Source organism: Thermobia domestica, chromosome 4 (genome assembly GCF_964235325.1).
Source record: "Thermobia domestica chromosome 4, izTheDome1.hap1.1, whole genome shotgun sequence".
NCBI classification, from domain to species: domain Eukaryota; kingdom Metazoa; phylum Arthropoda; class Insecta; order Zygentoma; family Lepismatidae; genus Thermobia; species Thermobia domestica.
In genome coordinates, this window is record NC_137457.1 from 247,905,320 (window position 1) to 247,925,506 (window position 20,187).

General features: G+C 35.3%; 1 protein-coding gene across 1 annotated transcript in view; it reads right to left on the reverse strand.

Annotated features, from left to right (window-relative positions):
• The window catches only part of LOC145683959 (prolyl endopeptidase), a 113,549-nt gene that overhangs the window by 40,452 nt on the left and 52,910 nt on the right, over window positions 1-20,187 (reverse strand). The window contains exons 8-10 of the mRNA XM_081755677.1: window positions 15,276-15,476; window positions 7,716-7,901; window positions 2,504-2,617 (exon numbers count right to left, since the gene is read on the reverse strand). Of these exons, the coding sequence (XP_081611803.1) occupies window positions 2,504-2,617; window positions 7,716-7,901; window positions 15,276-15,476 (501 nt within the window). The remainder of the gene's footprint in view (window positions 1-2,503; window positions 2,618-7,715; window positions 7,902-15,275; window positions 15,477-20,187) is intronic.

Here is a 20,187-nt window from a genome sequence, read left to right on the forward strand (position 1 = left end):
TGGAAGCTGATGAAAGAGCTTTATATTATTCTTGATTTTTTGACAGGTAAACAAAGAATATTTCGGGGAGTATTCTACCCTAAATATTATAATAATGTATCTTATCTTTTCTTTTGCATGTATATTCTCAGTCCTGCAGGAAGTTTTCATTTCTTTCTTGGAATAGGTAAACGAAGACTTTGGTTCGGCTTCTCCTTCACAAATAGAATACCAAACTGTTATAATCAAGTAACAACTGATGTAGACATTTTTTCGAGCTACCCAGTGTTTGAAAGAGCAATTAAACGAGCTTTGACGGAATAGTTTTACTCTTACACTCTTTTTTTCTATGTTGTTGTTATTGTTGTTTTTTTTCTTTTGTTAGCATGTCCCTGTGTAAAATGGCAAAGATACTGTATCTGGGACTTTGTTCAATAAATAAATAAATAAATAAATCTTTGACGAAAGGTTGACTTTTTCGCTACAAACAAATTACTTCTTCTCATAGAAACCATCTACAAATACACTGTACTGCTGAAACAGAAACCATCAACTAAAGAGGTCATAAATTTTGCCAATCCTCGTGTTTGAAGTTCCCGTTCTTCACAATAATTTCCTTCCTCCCGCCCCTGTTAAGAAGTTCAAAGTAGGTTTTCAAAAGGACTGACTCCCGCTGAGAAGGAAAGTGGGATCAGGAATGACTATAGTGCCATCTAGCAGTTAGACGGCCAAGTACGTGAACAAGAAAAAATCTGATTTCTGATTTCTGTAGATTCAATGATGAAGGATATAATTTCTCATTGATTGTGTAATGGATGTATTTGGAAACAGCAAAAAAATAGCACAGTAGCGCACAAATACAAAGACAGTACTCCATTCTCAAAAAAGTCCGAAGTTTTTAGCTCTTTTCCTTACTGTAAAAAAACGGAAGACTTTTCCCTCTAATTTTGATCATTTTCTCATGGGAATTTGGATTATAATTATCTGTATTTATAAGAAGAAAATATTACGCACAGAGTTCAAATTGCACCTTTAAAATGAGATGCATCATATTGAGTGAGCTATTGAGACATTTTTGCGAAAGAACGAAATGAAACCATGATTTGCCTAAAAAATGGTTGAGATCCCATGTTAAATTGAACACCAATATTCCGACCGCTGTGGCGCACTCCTTCTCCCTCTTAAGGTGAATCATCACGTCGAGACCAATACCATTTGCCCACCGCATTGTTGTGAACAATCTACTTCTCATCACCAGTTTCGTTTTTAAAACGGATCATTTTCCTCATGTTTAATAACCATATTGCAGAGGTTTGCGTATGCCTTCACGACGAGCCCAAACATTGATTTTGCTTAGGTATCCCAGGTTTTTCAAGTGGTCTTCAATGCCTGAATGATTGATGTTCTATGTTTCTGAAATCTCCAGTATCGTAGAGTGGGTTTGATTCGACCAATGCTTTGATTTTGTTATTTAAACTCGGTGATTTCTCTTCCCCCCCCCCTACACACACACACACAAACAAACAAACAAACACACTGACCTAGGAGTGTCGTTGAGATCAAAATCACCACCACCATCATTGACACTGATGTTCTTGTAGAACTTATTACCGTAAATTTACGCAACTTTTCACAAGCTTGACACGCGTTCAACAGTAAAATATTGCGATAATACACAATTTGTTTTTTCCATTTTCAACTAGTAAAATCTTCAAAACTTAACCGAATCGTTTAGTTTTTTAAAGAATTGTCAGTTATACACAGTGATAGCATAGACATGAATCACTGTAGTACTTCCAAAAATTAACAAGTGCCAACTGTTGCAAAATGGTATGACTTTTCCAACAACTCAACGCTTTATATGGAGTAAGCAAGTATTATAATGTTAGATCTTAAGAAGATAATAACTATCCTGATAGAAGTGGATTAGCAAATTACAGGATTCACTAACAAGCTTTGATTGGACTTTTGAATTCCACATAGCTAAAGTAGTAATAATTTGTGAATTAATACATCAGTATAGATACACAAAGTGGAAAAAGTACACGACTTGATCGGGACTCGAACCCACGGTTTTCGGCGTATTGCGCCGATACTTAACTACTACGCTACCCAGTCCGCTCTGAACAGCTATACACTTTCTCACTCTTGAAATCGGTGTTCATTCACTCAAACCACATAGTTCGTACCACAACTCATGTTCTGCTTGGACAGAGGTTAGAGGTGTCCTGAATGTGGACAATGAGTGGTCCGCGCACAACAGAATATGTGGTGCAAACCATGTGGTCTGATTAAAAATGCATAAAGACTTCAAGAGAGAGAAATTGTATGGCTGTTTAGGGAATGGACAGGGAAGCGTAATAGTTAACGTATTGGCGCGGTACGCCAAAGATCCCGGGTTCGAGTCTATGTCCAGACATGCAATTTTTCACTTTTTTGCAGCATTGAATACGTATCTATAGAGGAATTGGTGTGATAAGTTAGCTGTTTCCTAAATTTTATCAATACAGCATATTTAAATTACCTTTTTATGAACCAGAAACATGGGTACTTTCGTGCCATCTTTACTTAAGTAAAAGACCTGATTTGTTTCGTACGAAGATGCATCAAATCCTTCCAACTTGATCTCTCGGAAAACCTAAAGAAAGAAAGAAAACAAAATTTACAAGAAGAAAACAATAGAAGTATTCACTTTTAAAACATTTGAACGTTTCATTACGATGCAATACACTGTACAGATCTTACAAATATTACAAGTAGCTGAAACCCATATCATCACAGTTTTTATAATTAATTAATTAACGGGCTACACTCCTTACTATTTAAAGGATTTTTCTAAACCATAAAAAATGGAACATTTATCTATGACAATGGCCTGGAAACTTCCAAATTTGGAAAATGTTCCCAAAAATTTTCAGATAAAGATAACTCAGCAACGTATACATCCCAAACTATGAAGTACATGGTCTACGAGGAATTCTCCTTTCCGAAAATTTTGAAGTGTTAATTCTAAACTCTTATTTTTCTCTTTCTTTTTTCGAAAATTATTAATATTTACCACCAAAAGGTTTGATATCCTTATTTCATACACTGATATATTTAATGCAATCTTGTTTAGTGTATTATAAAAAGATTTGACATCTAAATATCTTAATTTCTGTTATTTCAAAGCAAATGGTCTTTTATTGCTATGGAAAATTTTTTTCAGTAAATGAAATTTTTGCTGCACTTTACGTATTTAAGTACACTATACATTTAATACAACCAATTATAGAGTGGACCAAAAGTAGGTATACAGTATCGTACTGATCAACTCATTGTATCTTATATCATTTCTTATTGTTATCCATCAGGTAGACTTAGTTTCTTTGTTATTTGAGCTCGGAACAGCCGAAGCATAAACTAGAATGTTATGTTAGATCAATCCGGGGGTGTATACCTACTAGTGGGCCATCCTGTATTAAAATTCATTATTTAGAATTGAACGTACTAAACAGAAGTTGAAATTTATCTTACGTAATCACTTAATAAATACTAATTACACTAATTTCGTTACACACTTTTCACTGAAAACGAAACATTTGCCGCTAGAAAAATATAGGGAAAATTATTTTTTTTAAAAAAATAAACAAATTTAAAAATTCTTATATCACTCGTATTAAATTGAACATTAACCTACTATTACTAATTAAAATTTTACCACTGGACTTTCAATATTTTCCTTATTATTGATAATATGGGTAGAGTTACTGTTGATTGATTGGGATTTAATGGGGACGTCAGAAACGAGGCTATTTGTCCCCGTCACGAGAAAGTTACTGTAGAGACTACAGTTAACAGTTCTCGCAGGCAACATAATGATGTAATTTCGAATATGACAGGGTAACCTTAAAACATGAAAAGACACTCATGTCATCAATGTGCAATGCAAGCGATGATCACATTGAGAAAGAAACATAAGCAAAAAGCTAGTAGATGGCTACTTGTCAAACAAAAAGTCACTCACTGAATCACTTAATGAGTGACTTTTGTTTGACAAAAAACCATGTGCTTCATATTTTTTTATTCCTTTTCAACATTATTTTTACCTATCCATATTTCTTTTCCATGTTTTAAATTCATTTCGGACTGTTTTAAGCTGAAGATGGAAACCAGGTTTTACGAAAGCGCTACTCAAAGGAATACTTTGGTCTGTGGTAAGTACTAGCTTTCCACTTATATTCTTTCCAATTACTTACGTTGTTTGTTTGTTTGTTTGTTGGAGTTTATCGTCCGTTTTTAACACGGGCGCTATACGAAACGTGGACCTACAATTTAAAATGAAATTCGAAACATTGTAATGCGTTCAATGCCCTACTACCAGGACGTGAACCAGTGGTCATGTGCCCGAAAGGTGCGTGAACTAGCCTCTAGACCAAATAGGAGGGCTAAAATCCTTACGGTACGCTTTATAAATCTATCTGGGTAACCACGGATCTGACAAGTACAGAATTCAAAACATACACTACAAAGCATAGTGAAAAAAAAAAAAAGTTAGTGTTTGCAACATTAATTTTTAAACTTACATTTAGAGGCGATCGCTTTAAAGAATAAAATAAGAAGTCTTCACTGACTGACCAACGCCAAGACTAAACCGCTTAAGCTAAAATCTTGAAATTTAGACAGGGCACATGATTTGTAATCTAAGGTCCCACTAAGGAAGGATTTTTGGAAATTCGACTGGGAACGGGAAGGAAGAAAGGTAGCGATTATTATCTTAAAATGTCCATATCTTGGAATCTCTGAAGATTAGAAATATGAAATTCGATATATGGATTTCTAATTTAAAATAACTAGAAACATGTTTCAGCGTTTTTTGTTGATCTACAAGGGAAGAAACGGGGGTGAGAAGGAAGAAGTGGATATTACATTATTGTCATAAGATATCCATATCTCGGAATCTCCTAAGGTTAGAGACACGAAATTCGGTATTTGGGCTCCTCTTTTAAAATAATTAGACATGTGTTTCACTATTTTATATTATCTATATCTATATTTATTTATCTATCTATCTATCTATCTATCTATATATATATATATATATATATATATATATATATATATGCCCTAGAAGGGGAAAAAGGGTGGGGTTACAACTGTTATAATTTGATTTCGTTAAGATTAGAGGTATGAAATTTGGTATTTAGACATTTCATTTAAAATAATTAAAGACGTGTGTCAGTATTTCTTGAAATTTCCCCTACACGGAAAGAAAATAAGACAAAAAAAAAAAAAAAAAGTCGGGGTGACAATTGTTAGAATAACATGGCCGTAACCTGAAATCCCTTACGGTTAGAGGCATAAAAATTGGTATTTAGGCTTCTAATTTAAAATACTTAAACACGTATCTCAGTGTCTTTTAACGTTTACCTTAGAAGAGAAGAAAAAAGGGTGGGTTTTCGTAACTATTAGAAACATAGCTACATCTGGAAATCCCTTTAAAGTAGAGACATGTTACTTAAAGACGTGTTTAGTGTTTTCCAATGTTTCCCTTAGAAGGGAAGAAAAAAAGGCAGGAAGAAAAATGGTAGCGGCTGCAACTGTTATAGTAATGTATCTGATGAAGGCAAAGATACTTTACCGAAACTGTAACGCTATTATTTATTAGATTATATACGCTTTGGTTAGAATTTATCTTTTACGTTATAGTAAGATGGCTATATCTCGAAATACCTAAAGATTAGAAATATGTACGCAATATGAGAAATGCGAGACTAGATTGAAACTATGTGGTAGTTAGGGGTGAAATCCCCAGCTAATCGAAGGCTAGTATATTATTATTATTATTATTATTATTATTATTATTATTATTATTATTATTATTATTATATACAAAATAGGGATTACATCCGCAATGTAGGCAATATGAACTAGGATATGTCTTTTAGAAATTGGATATCCTCTTTGACCATGATAAAACAGCTAAATCACAATTGATTCTGTTTCTGACAATATGCTTCGTAATAGCTAATTTCAGTTCGGAATTACTCTCTCTTTTCAATACTAAAATTATATAACGCGAGGACCTATAATTAAACGTGGAATTACATGTATTTTCAGTTAGCTTTGAATCCGAATTCCTCGCAACGATGGGGACGGCATTAATCAAAGTTACAAGCGTCAACGTCTACGGGTGTCCAATCACAGTATTAAGGAAACTCAAGTAATTAGAGAAACGTTATCACATATTGAAAGGAATGTATTTGAATTGTATTATAAAAGAATGAAGAAACCCAAGTTACATTTAGATAGAGGTAACCTTGACAAAAATTGGGATTTCATTGTCATGCTTTCATTCAAAATTTATGTATAAGCCGAAGGGTGATAGTGAAGCAGTTGGTTACACTGGTCATAGTGTTATAAAGTGGTAAAAAATACATGGATAATATTTTGTGAAGTGATAGTTTGATAGGATATAAACTACAAGTTGTCTCTAGGTTATTTAGTTATTGTCGTGTTTTTACATTATGATAACCAACGTATCATAATTTACGTTTTATTTAATGTTAATTATAGACCCATAAATATGTGAATTCAGTTTTTTCATCGTTTTCATACTTGAAGTGACTGAGAATAAGGCAGAAGCAGCTTTCGAAAATATTTTCGCTGAAACAAATACATTAGCACTGTAAGGTTAGTCATAGTTAGGTACAAATACGTTCACAAACCGTTAAATATATGAATACAAAAATATACTAAATGTCGATGGATACAGGCCTCCCAGCAGGTCATTGAAAAAATATACGACAGTTTGGTTTATACAGCAGAATATTACGCTCTGAAGCACAGAAAAAAATATACACGTATTGTAAGAAAAGGCTACCTTTCACCCTAATAAGCAACTGGAAACAATATTTAGATTAATACAGAATAAGAGTATTACAGACTTTTATTTTTTTAATCTTAGAAGATCTGCTGTATCATTCTGTAAAAACTGATTGAAATAAATGACTTGATTTACTGATTAAAAGAAACATTCTTGTGGTCTGAGCTGCTTATGCCTTTCCCTCGATTTACCACTATTACACTTGTACATTTTTACTTTTACAAGGGCACGTGGAACCCTGCATGTTATCTACAACAATATTAGAAGGCGTTGGGATATGTTGGTGAATACCAACACACCTCAATGCCTAGCCAATACTGCTACACACACTGTTGAAATAAAATGCTGACACAGCCTGCGTTATAAGAAACTGGAGCATGGCAAGGTTCCTCAGCTAAGCTTCATTGGGGAAGAATAAGCACATAGGGAAACAAAGAAAGGAAAAAACGCGTGAACATGGGAATATAGGAAAAAGAAAATTAAAAAAATAATAGTGTGGATTAGTGACTAGTTTCTAAGAAAAAAATCCTAAGACACACTTAGCTTATTATTAATATGTAACAATTTAAATCATCACTGGAACTGCCCTTGGCTTGTATTTTTAATAATTCAATCACTGAAAAATATAGAAAATAAAGGACAAGATTAAAATATAGGACAAATATATAGAAATTTCAAAATATCGGAAAATAGGACAGCTGGGAGCCCTGCGGATACAGAAAGTAGTCAATATTAATGAAACTGCGTTGAACTTTTCTTGCAGGCTGTATCGGCATTGTTTATTATTTTTTTTTTTTTTTTTACATTTTTTAATCATTGATATAATTCAAAGCACACAGAAAACATTTTATCACTTACACTTATGACGTACCGTAGGTTCCAGAATATCCTTCGACAGGTCACAATGGTATATAGTACCAGGCGTAAGAAAAGAAGCAAACTGATAAAATATTTCGCTGTATTTTTTCTTCCCCGAACAACCTTTAATTGTACCAACATCAAGAGGGAATGTCATGATTAAGTCGCCTGTCCTTAGGTCTCGCAATTGCAGAACACTCTGAAATTAAAAGAAAAAAATGTTAATGTACAGCATGTTAATTTTGCATTTCTTATTGCATCTACTTATCATAAATTAGTTAGAAAAATGACTTGAATCTTTTGGAGACAAGTAATTATTAGGGATGGCCATAAAGTTCCGATTCCGGCGAAATCTGTTCCGCGAGGAATCGGTTCTTGGAGATTCAGTTTTCAGAACCGGTTCCAGACCTGGATTCGAAAACCCGGTTCCAGAACCGGTTTCAGACCTGGACCCGAAAACCCGGTTCCAGATCTGGATCTGAAAGCCCCCAAAGACCCGTAAAGAAGGCACAAAGTTCACCTTCAAAACACTGTAACAAGGACCACGCCCAGACCCCCAGAAAAAATTTTTTGGATCCACCAGTGGGTGTTTAGCCAATGAATTTGCCAGTTACCCAGTTTGTTTAGCCAAATAAGACAAGCGGCCGCCGCCTGGGCGCCTGCCTGTCGCTTCCACTATTTCATCCAGCACACTGTTCACTATAGGGATGCCCACAAAGTTCCGGTTCCGGCGGAACCGGTTACAAATCTGGATTGGAAAAACCGGTTCCAGACCTGGATCCGAAAAAAGTTCCAGACCTGAATCCGAAAAACCGGTTCCGTCCAGAGCCGAAAACCGGTTCCACCAGGAACCGGTTCTGGCCATCCTTAGTGTTTGTATACAGTTACTTGGTCTAAACACATTAATGCATTAATATCATTTATATTTTTCTATCAACTTTATGTTCTTGGTCTCTTGTATTAGTTAATATAAGGTTGGTGCGAACATGTCCGCTTTGACATCTAGAAGGAAACTCACATTGGCAACATAACATAGGGATAACTACTATTACCCGTCTCACGTCACAAATTTTATGTCCAGCACACAGGATGGGGTACCCACACAGTCAGGATGTAGTGCATTGTTGAATAAGGTCGTATGAAAATACAGCATGGAGAACACACAATTGTAAGTGATCTTTCTTTAAGAATTCTGCACATTGAAACTGGGACATTCTGCATATTAATAGTACACTTGGGCCAGGAATGGCAAATGAACGCCATTCACCGTTGGTTTGTTGTGACACAGTATTGCAAAATAAGCCTCGTGGGCACCGACAAACAGCACGTTCGGATGTGTTTTTCAGGAACACCGTGGCAACGAAACATCGGAAAAGCGTTGATGCCATTACAAAGAGTTAGGCACTCATCATATTGCTATCGTTCGGCAGTCGGTAAGATGAAAAAAATGAAATCTCTCAGTTTAATGTCCCACGATTATGTCCGGTAGGTTAAGGGAGACAGATGATTTAGCGAGTAAATAATGATGGAATGATACTGTGGGAGGAAACAAGAGTACCACGAGAAAACTCACGGAGATGATGATGTCCACCCCAAACTTTTACTTGAGCGGAATCGAACCAGGGGCCGCACACACCAGAGGTAAGCGCTCTACCACTGAACCACCGTGGCCTCCAGTAAGGTGAAAGGAGTTGATACTAGCAAACAAGAATCACCGTTAACTCTCTCGTGTTTCAGTTCTCTAGTGTAAGGAATAAACCGGAAGGTTTCCTGCATCGGATTGTCACTTCTGATGAAAAATGAATCTACTACAACAATCATGAATGGTTAGGACAGTGGTTGGATCTTGATCAAGTCCAGCACGTTTCCAAAACCCCTATATGTTGTTGCTGGCACGGTAATCTATGGTAATTGATCCAAAATGCCATTCTCCGTCAAGGTAAAGCCATCACTGCAGATTGTTAGCATCAAACTTCACGAAATGCATCCCAACTCTGCCAGCAAGCATTAATAAATGTTCAGAAAACAGGGTGTCTTCATGTTGCACGACAACGTACGTCCAAACGTCGCTCAAAGGATGTTGTAGCTCTCCACTGAGTTGCAGTTCCGGCATCTCAAGCAGTTCTTCTGATAGACCTTTACTGGTGATCGGGCGGTACAATATGCAATCCTTTGAGTGGAGGATTTTTCCCATCGCAGAATTCAGTTTTCTTTCGCCACGAAATCCAATCATTGGTTGAGTGATAGCAGAGGACAACTTGATTAACCAGGTGTACTTTTCATTTTTTTAGGCTTGGTCCACAAAAAAAAAAAAAAAAAAAAAAAAAAAAAAAAGTACATCAATAAGTTTCATAATATAATTTTAATTAAAAAAAATACTGATGTTAGAATTATCTAAAATTTTATCTAGTGTTAAATTTCAAAGCATTTTTCTTCATCACTAAGGATGAGAAATCTAGGCGTTGCGCAAACAAAAACAACTTGGAGTTTCCATACAAAATTTGGTAATTTTAAATCACAAAACTGCTGTTATTTCAGCCATTTCAATAAATCAACAAGTTTGGAATTTTAATGCGGTGTTTATTTTAATAAAGTTTGGCAAAAACATTTTTCAAAAAAAAAAACGTTTGTTTGTTTGTATGTTTAAACAAAATAGATTTCCTTTATTTAATTACGTAAGTCTTAAACATGTTCTACAAGATTTTCTTTTTCCAAATTATAGGAACTGATTTTTCATACACTGTTAATAACGCAATCCAACAATATACCTCAGTATTAGGGAGAAGACACAAGAAGTTCACCTCTTAGCCGATACCCCAAGCTTACGAAATTAAAATGAAATGAAATATTTCAGTTTAACTTCCCACGATTTGCCCTTTAGGCTAAGGGAGACAATGATTAAAGCAAGTGAATGATGAGGGAAGAAATGTTGGAATGAGAAAGGAGGAGGAAACGGAAGTACCCCGAGGAAACCCATGGACACAATGCTCTACACAACAAACTTATTTGCCCGTATATCGAATCAGGGATTCCACGCACCAGAGGTAAGCACTCTACATTGAGTCACCGTGCCTCCCCCCCCTTAAGCTTATAATTAAGAATAATTGGATTTTAGCATCTTAGCATCAGTCTGTCCAGATCGTCTCTATCACATTGCAATTTCTATTGATCGTGACATACTGATGTCAAGAACAAAAGTTACTGCGAACTAATAAAAAGCAGAATTCCATGTGCTTGTGAATTTCGGGAAAAAAAAAAGTAATTAAGAGATGTAAACTTCATTAAAACGCAGTTAAAAAGAAACAAAGATTTGTGTAACATATTTGGTTAGTTGGATCGAGTGAAGTGTCTCTCTCAACATCGACGTTACATGAGACGAAGACCTACGGCTTAACGTCGAATCTGAGCAACATGACTTCAGACTGGGAACTGTAACATACTTTTTGTTTTCTGTTTTATCTTTTGCAATTGTTTTTTATGAAAATGTCTCACTTTCCATTCAGAATTATTCTGCGTTACTATGTGAAACCATATATGTATGTTCGTTATATGTAAATTCTCAATATGACATATATATATCTTTCTTCCATTTTTTTTTTCCTAAAAATTGTAAGATCTTCTTATTTTCTCTCTCAAAAATCTGGCAACCCTAATGCTTACAATGGAATCCCAACCTTTACTGGATGTGCACCCGAGAGAAACTGTCCTCCGTCTGGACTCGAAAGCGGAATCTCTTGATTACAATCCTAGCGAGTCTACCAACTTGTCCACGGAAAACACCTTATAGAAATAAGTTGTACTAATCTTGCATACTTATGAATATTTCAAGAGTCACTTTAGAAGAAAGAAAAAATCCACAAATGAAATCACTGCACAGAATTATATCTATACACATTATTAAAATAAATGGACATTTTCTTCAAAAGACTGCAGAGTACAGAAGATCAAATTTAATCCAAGTTAGTTCACAGAATCAGAAATACACTGACTTAAATTAATTTGCATATCAATAAAAGAAGTGAATAAAGACACGAATCATTTGAGTTCACTATGGCTATGAACTATTCATACATCCGTATATACCAGGAAATATTTTTGATTTCAATACATCACTGGCATTTATTTTTCCTAGGTTTGTAATGTATGAGAAAAAATCTTCTGGATGGTTTCATATATGAAGAAATTTCACTATGAAGTTCACACGATTTGTAGCATTTTTGCTTTTAAATTTATATTTTGGTTTAAACTTTTTTTTTTTTTTTTTTTTTTTTTGTACCATGGTTTTTAAACTAGCCAATCTTGATTTTAATTATCATTACCCTAATATATTTTAATTGATAGATATACGCTGGATGAAGCTTGATTTTTATCTAGAGACATGAAATCAGAACCCTAAAATTGTAATCTTAAAGCTGAATGTATGTTTCTCCAGTACACAAATCCACATCGGTTGAGTCATTTGAAATTAATTTTGAAACTAAGTTAGACCCTAGTACGAACTTCATGTCACTTAAATTGACGTGAGTCTCTCAAAGGAAGACGCGCTTCAAATATTATGACAAAAATAGAGTATCTCAGAAGCCCCTTAAAAGTTTAGGGAACGAAATTCGGTATATAAATCCTCAGTAAAAATAATTGGACAACTTCCGAGAATTTTAGACAATTTTACTTCTGGAAGACAAAGGGTTTAATTTCTTTTATTATTTTGATTTTCATTTTTTATGTTCTTAAAATGGCGATATTGGAGGTGTTTTTTTTTTTTTTTTTTTTTTTTTTTTTTTTTTTTTTTTTTTTTTTTTAAACGTAGTTAGAACTTACCTGGGTTTTTATCCGTACACTTTCGTTGAAATGAATTAGAGAAGAGGTTTTAATTGTTCTCAAAGAATAATGGCTGCACCATTTAAAATGGAATTTTCTGAACACAGCACTTGCGTCGAGATGGGGGTTTCACCATTTCATTTCGGTTCAAATATGCTTCATAACTACACCACAAAGAGGAAGAGGAGATTCGAATATACGTTTTAAATATTTCCATAAACCTATTCTTTCCGTGCAAAGAACGGGTATTTCAGCTAGTTAAATATATTATCGATTATAAGTATATAGGGTTAAAAGACCTTAAATAAGCATTTTTTAAATTAAAATCTGTAAGTATTGACTCTTTTAGGCCTATCTTTTCACATTTGTTTAATAATTTACCAATGAACAGTAGAACAAGTTTAAATAATTTCTTTAAGAATTAGACCTAGTTCCACGTTTATATTTTATTCTAAATTGTATGTGTGTAATTTTTTTAATTGAGAAGACATTATAAATTTATCTTAAAATATGTACAATATTTTTATTCTTAGCCTTCTTTTTTCTGTAGTAAATATTTAAAACGTATAGTACAGTACCTAACAAACACTTATGAAGTACTGGCTGTACTCTAAGTGACTAGAAAATATGAATAACAGTGTGCTTCGATATAAAAAGTGCTTTTAATGGTATGGATGGGGCAGAAGTGAGTAATTAAAAGGACTCGGCCTTTTTTATTACCCGGCCTGCCCTTCTACAATATCAGGCCAGATAGTCGGATGATACTGTACTTAAAATAAATATCTCTTGTTGAAATCTTAACTTCATGATGATGTCACACAAGAAGCAAACAATAACGATATTGGACACTTCCACAATTTTACTTTCTGGCAACTCTACTAGAATTATGGAATTTTGAATATACATATACTGTTTTCTCTCCTCTCTACAAGGAGGTAAGAGTGAGAAGTTTTCTCAGAGCACTATTTCGCCAACCATGTCATACAGCAAATAACAGCGAACGACCTGCTACTATATCTCAATTTCTCTTCGAAACTGGACGAGCTGTGATTGCTGTGTGTCCATGACAGGCCTAAATTGGTGCAGTTCAACAGTCTAATCCACCTCCCACCCTAACCCCCGCTTGCACTGCTTTCCTGGCATGTAAGTCAGTTTGCTTCCTCTCGGTGAGGGCTTTCTCAAATGAAACATCAAAAATGGCAAGAACGTTTTTGCCTACCTCGTACCGATTGGGAAAAAGAGTATTGTTTAATGCTGCAGTGTAAGGTTATTTCATTCCCCCTTCATTTTTTTTCAATGATATCTTATTACATCTATTATCTTTCTTCACAGTATTTATTCTCCTAAATACTGTGCACAAATAAAATAATTTCCAGCGAGGTTAAAGGAGACAGTTATAATGGTAATGAATGAAATGGTGGAGTAAAAAAGTGGGAGGAAACGGGATAAATCCGGGGAACACCCACACATACGGCGCTTGTTCAGCACAAAGTCTGCTTGTTAAGAAATTAATGCACTAATTTAAGAACTAATTTTAATTAAGCAATAAAATAAGGATCTAAACATCTTTCGAAAACATTTGGTGGAAATTTTTCAAAATATTTCCCATGATAGATCATTAAAGACGTACATAGTGACGTAAGCGCTTTCTTATAATTAACGCGTTACTTTGTACATTTTACGTACTCTGTTAATTTTTTCACTAATTTCCCAACTTCATCCACACTTTTCCGAAGAAAAATTCAATTTTTAAAACCATCACTGAATATTTTATACGGCTTTTGAGATTCTGCATATGATATGACAAACATATGATGTCAATCCAATCGCAATTATACCGTCGTAGTTTCTCTTTACGAGAGTGATTCAGAAAGTAATGCCTCCAAGCCCATCACTTGGCCAATAGTACTGCAAACATTCTGAACTGTTTATCATTAATACACTGATGTTTAATCTATAGAATGTCACTTGTTTTACCTTCCTCTCTCTTTCTCTCTCTCTCTCAGTTCCAGAGAAATGGAGCAATCCATGGCATCCAGTGGTGACGTCCGGTTGAAACAGCGGGCTGTCATTGAAGTTCTGACTTGGGAAGGTTGTGCGCCCAGGAACATTAATCGCCGGCGACGAATCGTGGATACACCATTACAGTCCGGAAACGAAGATCAGTCCATGGAGTACCGCCACACGTCCTCTCAAAAAAAAAAAAAAAAAAAAAAAAAAAAAAAAAAAAAAAAAATTGAAGTTGTCATTTGCCGGCAAAGTGTTGTTGACATTCTGCCTCATCCTGCCTATGATCCGGATCTTGCGCCCTGCGACTTTTGGCTCTTCCCCAAATTTAAAGATCACCTTAAACGCCAACGCTACAGTTGTGACGCGGAGGTGGAAGCAGCAGTTCGGCAATAGTGTCGCCAACAACCACACAATTCTTCGCCGACGGCACGAAAAACTTGGTTTCGTGTTGGTGCAAGTGTTTTGTCCGTAATAGCGACTATGTTGGAAAATGATACCACTATTTGTAGCTGACATTGCAAGCTTCCTAATGATACCTGTATTAGTCTATCTGTCAAATACAAATAAAGATATCACCTTGGAGGCATTACTTTCTGTATCTCCCTCGTACATCTAAAAATTAAAATTACAAATGTTACCATTTGTCGTTTGCACACGAAAATTTTTAGCGGTATTCTTAGTAATAGAACCTTCCAGTTTTCTATAAAGATATTAATTAAAACTTAGAATTGAAATATTCACTTACTTTTACATCATGTATGTAGCAAACAACTAATTTGTCGTTACATACAGCATACGCCCAATCTAACACATCTTTTGTATCTTCTTTTATTAACACTGACCATTTATCCTGCGCCGGATTTTTAAAGTCGATCTTAATTAGGTGGAAGTTTGGAGCGTTTTTATTTGTTCTAAAGATACACACTGAGCCTTCATTAGTGACATACTGAAAAAAAGAATGAAAAAAACAATATAAAATGAACAATAATCCCTAGCAACTAACAACATATGCTACGCATATTCTTAATACATACGCATAAGTTCACAAAAAAATTACTTCCAATAATATACCACTACGGCAGAAATGTCATTCATACAAATATTGTAGAATAAGTTGCGTATATTGCAAGAAGTATTCTATTACCTGTCAAAAATAATTTAATGTACACCTGTTAGTAAGTCTGGCATCCTTGCACCGTCTAGTGTGGAGAATATGAGAATTAAGTCAGTCAAATCAGTAGTTTTGTGAGGAGAGACAATGAAAGTATGAAGCACACGCTTAACAGATACGGAAGTTGTAAATGTAAATTATGCATGTTACAAATAAGTAATGAACACCAAAACAAATAAACACACACACACACACACACACAGGGGAAAAAAAGAAAGAAAGAGAGAGAGAGAACGACACAGAAGAAATAAAGGCATTGGTTGGAACTGGCTGTAAAGACATCAATAACAACAAAATGGTCATGGTCTAATGGTCAAAACAATAAAAACTACCCATCTAAAGGGCAGCAGTTTAAATCCAAAGAAGGAACCTTTTTTTTTTCGGTCCTTGATAGGTGATGTCAAATTTTTAATATTTTACAGTAAAGAAAGGTAGACATCCTATTGCTGTTGACGTTAAAATTGTAAAAGTGAAAATTAAGTTTATATGGTAACAAATACTGTAATGTTTAATTTGCCAATAGACCAGTAAGGACGATTTGTAGAAGTTCGAGACTAACGTAAAAATAAGACTTTCATAGATTACAATGTTAGCTTTAGACTCTTCTAATTCCTATATGGTTCGATGTTTGCCCTCAGACTTCGTATTTTACTAATCTCGATTAGTACTTCATGAATACATATACTACGTCTAGACCCCCGATTGTTGGGTAATAATGTTTACTTGTCAAGCAGGCTGCCTTTATTTCTTGCCATATGGTTTTGTGAGAACAACCGTACTCTACTGCCTTGTCCTACAAGACGGATCTATGGCGTACTGAAATTATCCCTAAGATATTCTATTAGTGCTTCGTTCTAAGCTGCAATTGATGTCCTAGATTTAACAGCTCTGGGCGAAGATTTTATTTATTTCATTTCAAACATCTGCCACCAGTTCGTCGGTCACAACCAACTGCTCTGGCAATTTAAGATGTATTTTGGGCTTGTGAGACACGACCCACAATTTCACCATGATGAACTACTGTCAACTCTTGACTACCACGCAGATGCGGCATGGTTTTGCATCTCAGAATAAATGTTTTGGACGATATGCTGTACACAACACGCATGACGTTACTGCATATGCTTCTCGGCAATAACTGTGTAGATCTCCTTGCTTTCATCCTCTAAATCAGGACGGACCTTTTTTGTTTTAAAGGCCACACTGACACTGTCTTTTTCCCAAGAAGGGCGCATTATGATAGTTTTGAACATATATAGTTTTTGTAGTTATTTTACAGTTATTAGTTACATCAATAATTTACATAACACATTAAAAAGATACAGTAAGAAAACTTATTATTCAGTTTCTTTTTCAAATGTATATTTCATATTCCTTACATGTAACATTTTTTTTTTTTTTTTTTTTTTTTTTTTTTTCAAAACAAGGCCATAAGGCCACAGTTTATGACTCTGGAAGGAAGCCAGAAGCTTAAGACCACAGGTTTCCCATTCCTGCCCTATATAAACATTGCTGTTTCCCTATTTTCTTGGTCATACAAACTTAGTTTTCATCATCAAAAATTCTATCATCAACGACAATGGTATTTCTAATTTACTTTAAAGCAAAATATTAAAACATTTTGCCTATGAAGAACTGTAATAAATAAAAAAAAAAAAAATGGAAGAACGCTTTGAGTAGATCTGACTATGGTCCTTCAGATTCATAGTCAGTTATCTTAACCATTAGACTACGAGCTCTTCCTCCTGAATACGTTGTCATTGATGCCTTTACTGCAACCGAATTCTGTGTCCCTTCTTCGAATCTTCTATGATTTTTTCTTTGTTTCATAGTGTCTTTCATGGTTCTCTTATGTTGTTGTCATTTATCTACACTATGATTTATTTGTGTTTACAACTTCTCCCTCTTTTTACGTAACGTATTTCAGACTTTCATTGCCTCTCTCCAAACTGTAGCTTTGTCTAATTTAATTCTCGTATGCTCCACTTCTTACTTATTTGACAGATAGTAATAAATTAGCACATATCTCAAAGGTAAGTGTTCAGTTGAATAATCAGTTCTTAATGATTGTATAGAAAATAACATATAATTTTAATTTTACGCATACCTTATATCTTTCAATGCAACTGATTGATTACTAGATATTTGATGGAGATATCAACAACGAGACTGTTTGTACCCGTCAAGATAAGGCCAATGGGCAACACAATTCTGTACATTAAAACTTCAAAATTAAACTATTTAAAAAAAATAATAAAGTTCAAGTATAAGTACGTCAAAATACGAGATTAAAAAACCAAAATTCAAATAAGGACGTGAAAAGACTAGGAGAATAAACAACGAAATATAAAATAACCCCAAAATAAAGGTAGTATGCAACTGATATTTTGGACACTACTGATCAAGGCAGCATTATCAGGAATGCCCATCTTCCCAGGGGCTTGGGCGCAACCCCATAAATTTACATTCTTCCCTCAAAATTTACCATCCTATTCCAAAATATATCTTTCTCTCCCCTCCAACGTTATCATTCTCCAGTTTGATTGTATCATTTTCAATGAAAAATTGTGTGTACCAAATATTCCCATAGGCGCAACCAGCGCTCGAAAATCCGACTGTGAGCACCCCTAAGCATTGTTCACAAATGAACTTCATTCTTCTTTCGTCTATTTATTATATTTTATTATTTATGGACAGTGAATATATGTTCTCCAAATTCCTCATACTATTATTTGACCAGCAATTCACTCTTCTCTCCAATGTACAGATGCAAATTTAGATTCCTGTTTCGAAATTCCTGTATCTCATTCCCAGAGTCTTGAACGGAGAACTGTTTATTCACCAGAGCTGCAGATGTCAGCATGTTCAGGAAAGAACTAGTAATATGTGCAGCTACGCAGTAAGTTGAGTACTACTTCAATCCCAGCCCATTCGAACTGTTTACATTCTAAATTTTACGGCGTACGAAAGAAATAAGTTGTTTAGTTCATGTCTCATATCAAAATTCTACTGTTTTGCCCTTCTAAAAATACTTGAGATTGTTTATCATTGAAATGGCAAATGTTGTGAAATATTTATTTAAGTCATGTTGGTAAAAGAAAAGTAACAAGGTGATAGCAAGAATCAGTAATCTACGAAAGCGGACTTCTCTTACAAATCGAGTCCTATGCCACGAATTATATAATTTCAAACATTATTTAACCAAGTTTAGCCGGATTACTGGAAGATTACCATTTACAAATTTATATATTATATACATTATAATTAACTTTATACTATACAGAGACGGGTCTGTTTCGAACAAAACAAATTGAAGTTGCTTTCGTAAGATATTTCACCCTGTTACCATCAATCATGTTCCATGTTATGGCCACCGGTATGAACCCTTGCATGACATAATAGTTTTCACTGCAGCAAACTTACCGTTATCGTTTTACCATGGATATATTGCCCCACTCCTACTTGTAGGCTTTCCAGAGAATATTCCTAGTAATAAGAAGCATTGATTTGACCTTACGAATCTTGATAACTTCTCTGTAGCACAATCCAGTAACAATTATAAAATCTTTCGAAAAAAACATTCTTTACATAGATTCACGTTTCGTCCTTCGTGATAACTAATTTCCAGCGGTCGCCATCTACATGCTGCTCATACAGCCTTCTACCATTGTCTTTTCGCCCCGCGATATGCCATGGTGTGCACGCACGCTGGTCTTGCGGACAGATTGCAGCCTCGATTTGTGATGGATTGCACGATTCGCTATTGATTGGGCCACTTGTAATCGTGTGGCCATAACACGCTGTGGTAATGGATTCCCACAGGCAACCATATTCCCAAATCTAATTTAGCACAGGCCTTGTGAGTTTCACTGGTGTCCACTTCGGATGCGATTTCATAGGTGATGTGGGTGTGGAGGAGACTGCTGTGCACAACGTTTAATTACGAGAAACTACGATTACAAGGCAGATATTTCTGAAGTTTTGTCTGTTACAGAGGATCGCAACTATATAGAAAAGTCACTAACAAGGAGCGCAGGGACCGAGCCAGCACATCAACAGATTTGAACGCAGCTCGCGTGGAGGAGCTGATTCAGGACAATAGGAGGATCACGTTACGGTGCATTTGATGCTAGAAATGGGAATATCGTTCGGAAACACCTAAGAAATGAAATGAAATGAAATCTTTAAGTTTCACGTCGCACGGTTATGCCGGTTAGACTAAAGGAGACGGTGATAATGAGAGATGAGTGAAATGGTGGAATGAAGAAAGTGGGAGGAAACGGGAGAACCCCGAGAAAACCCACGAGCACGGTGTTTGTCCACCACAGTCCACACGGCGCGAGCTGGGATCGGACCAGGGACCCCAAGCACCGGAGGTGAACGCTCTACCACTGAGCCACTGCGCCCCCCCCCCCTCCCCCGGGAACCACCTAAGAAGCCGTCGCTTCGCTTCAGACGAGAAGGTGAAACACTTCATGACAACGTG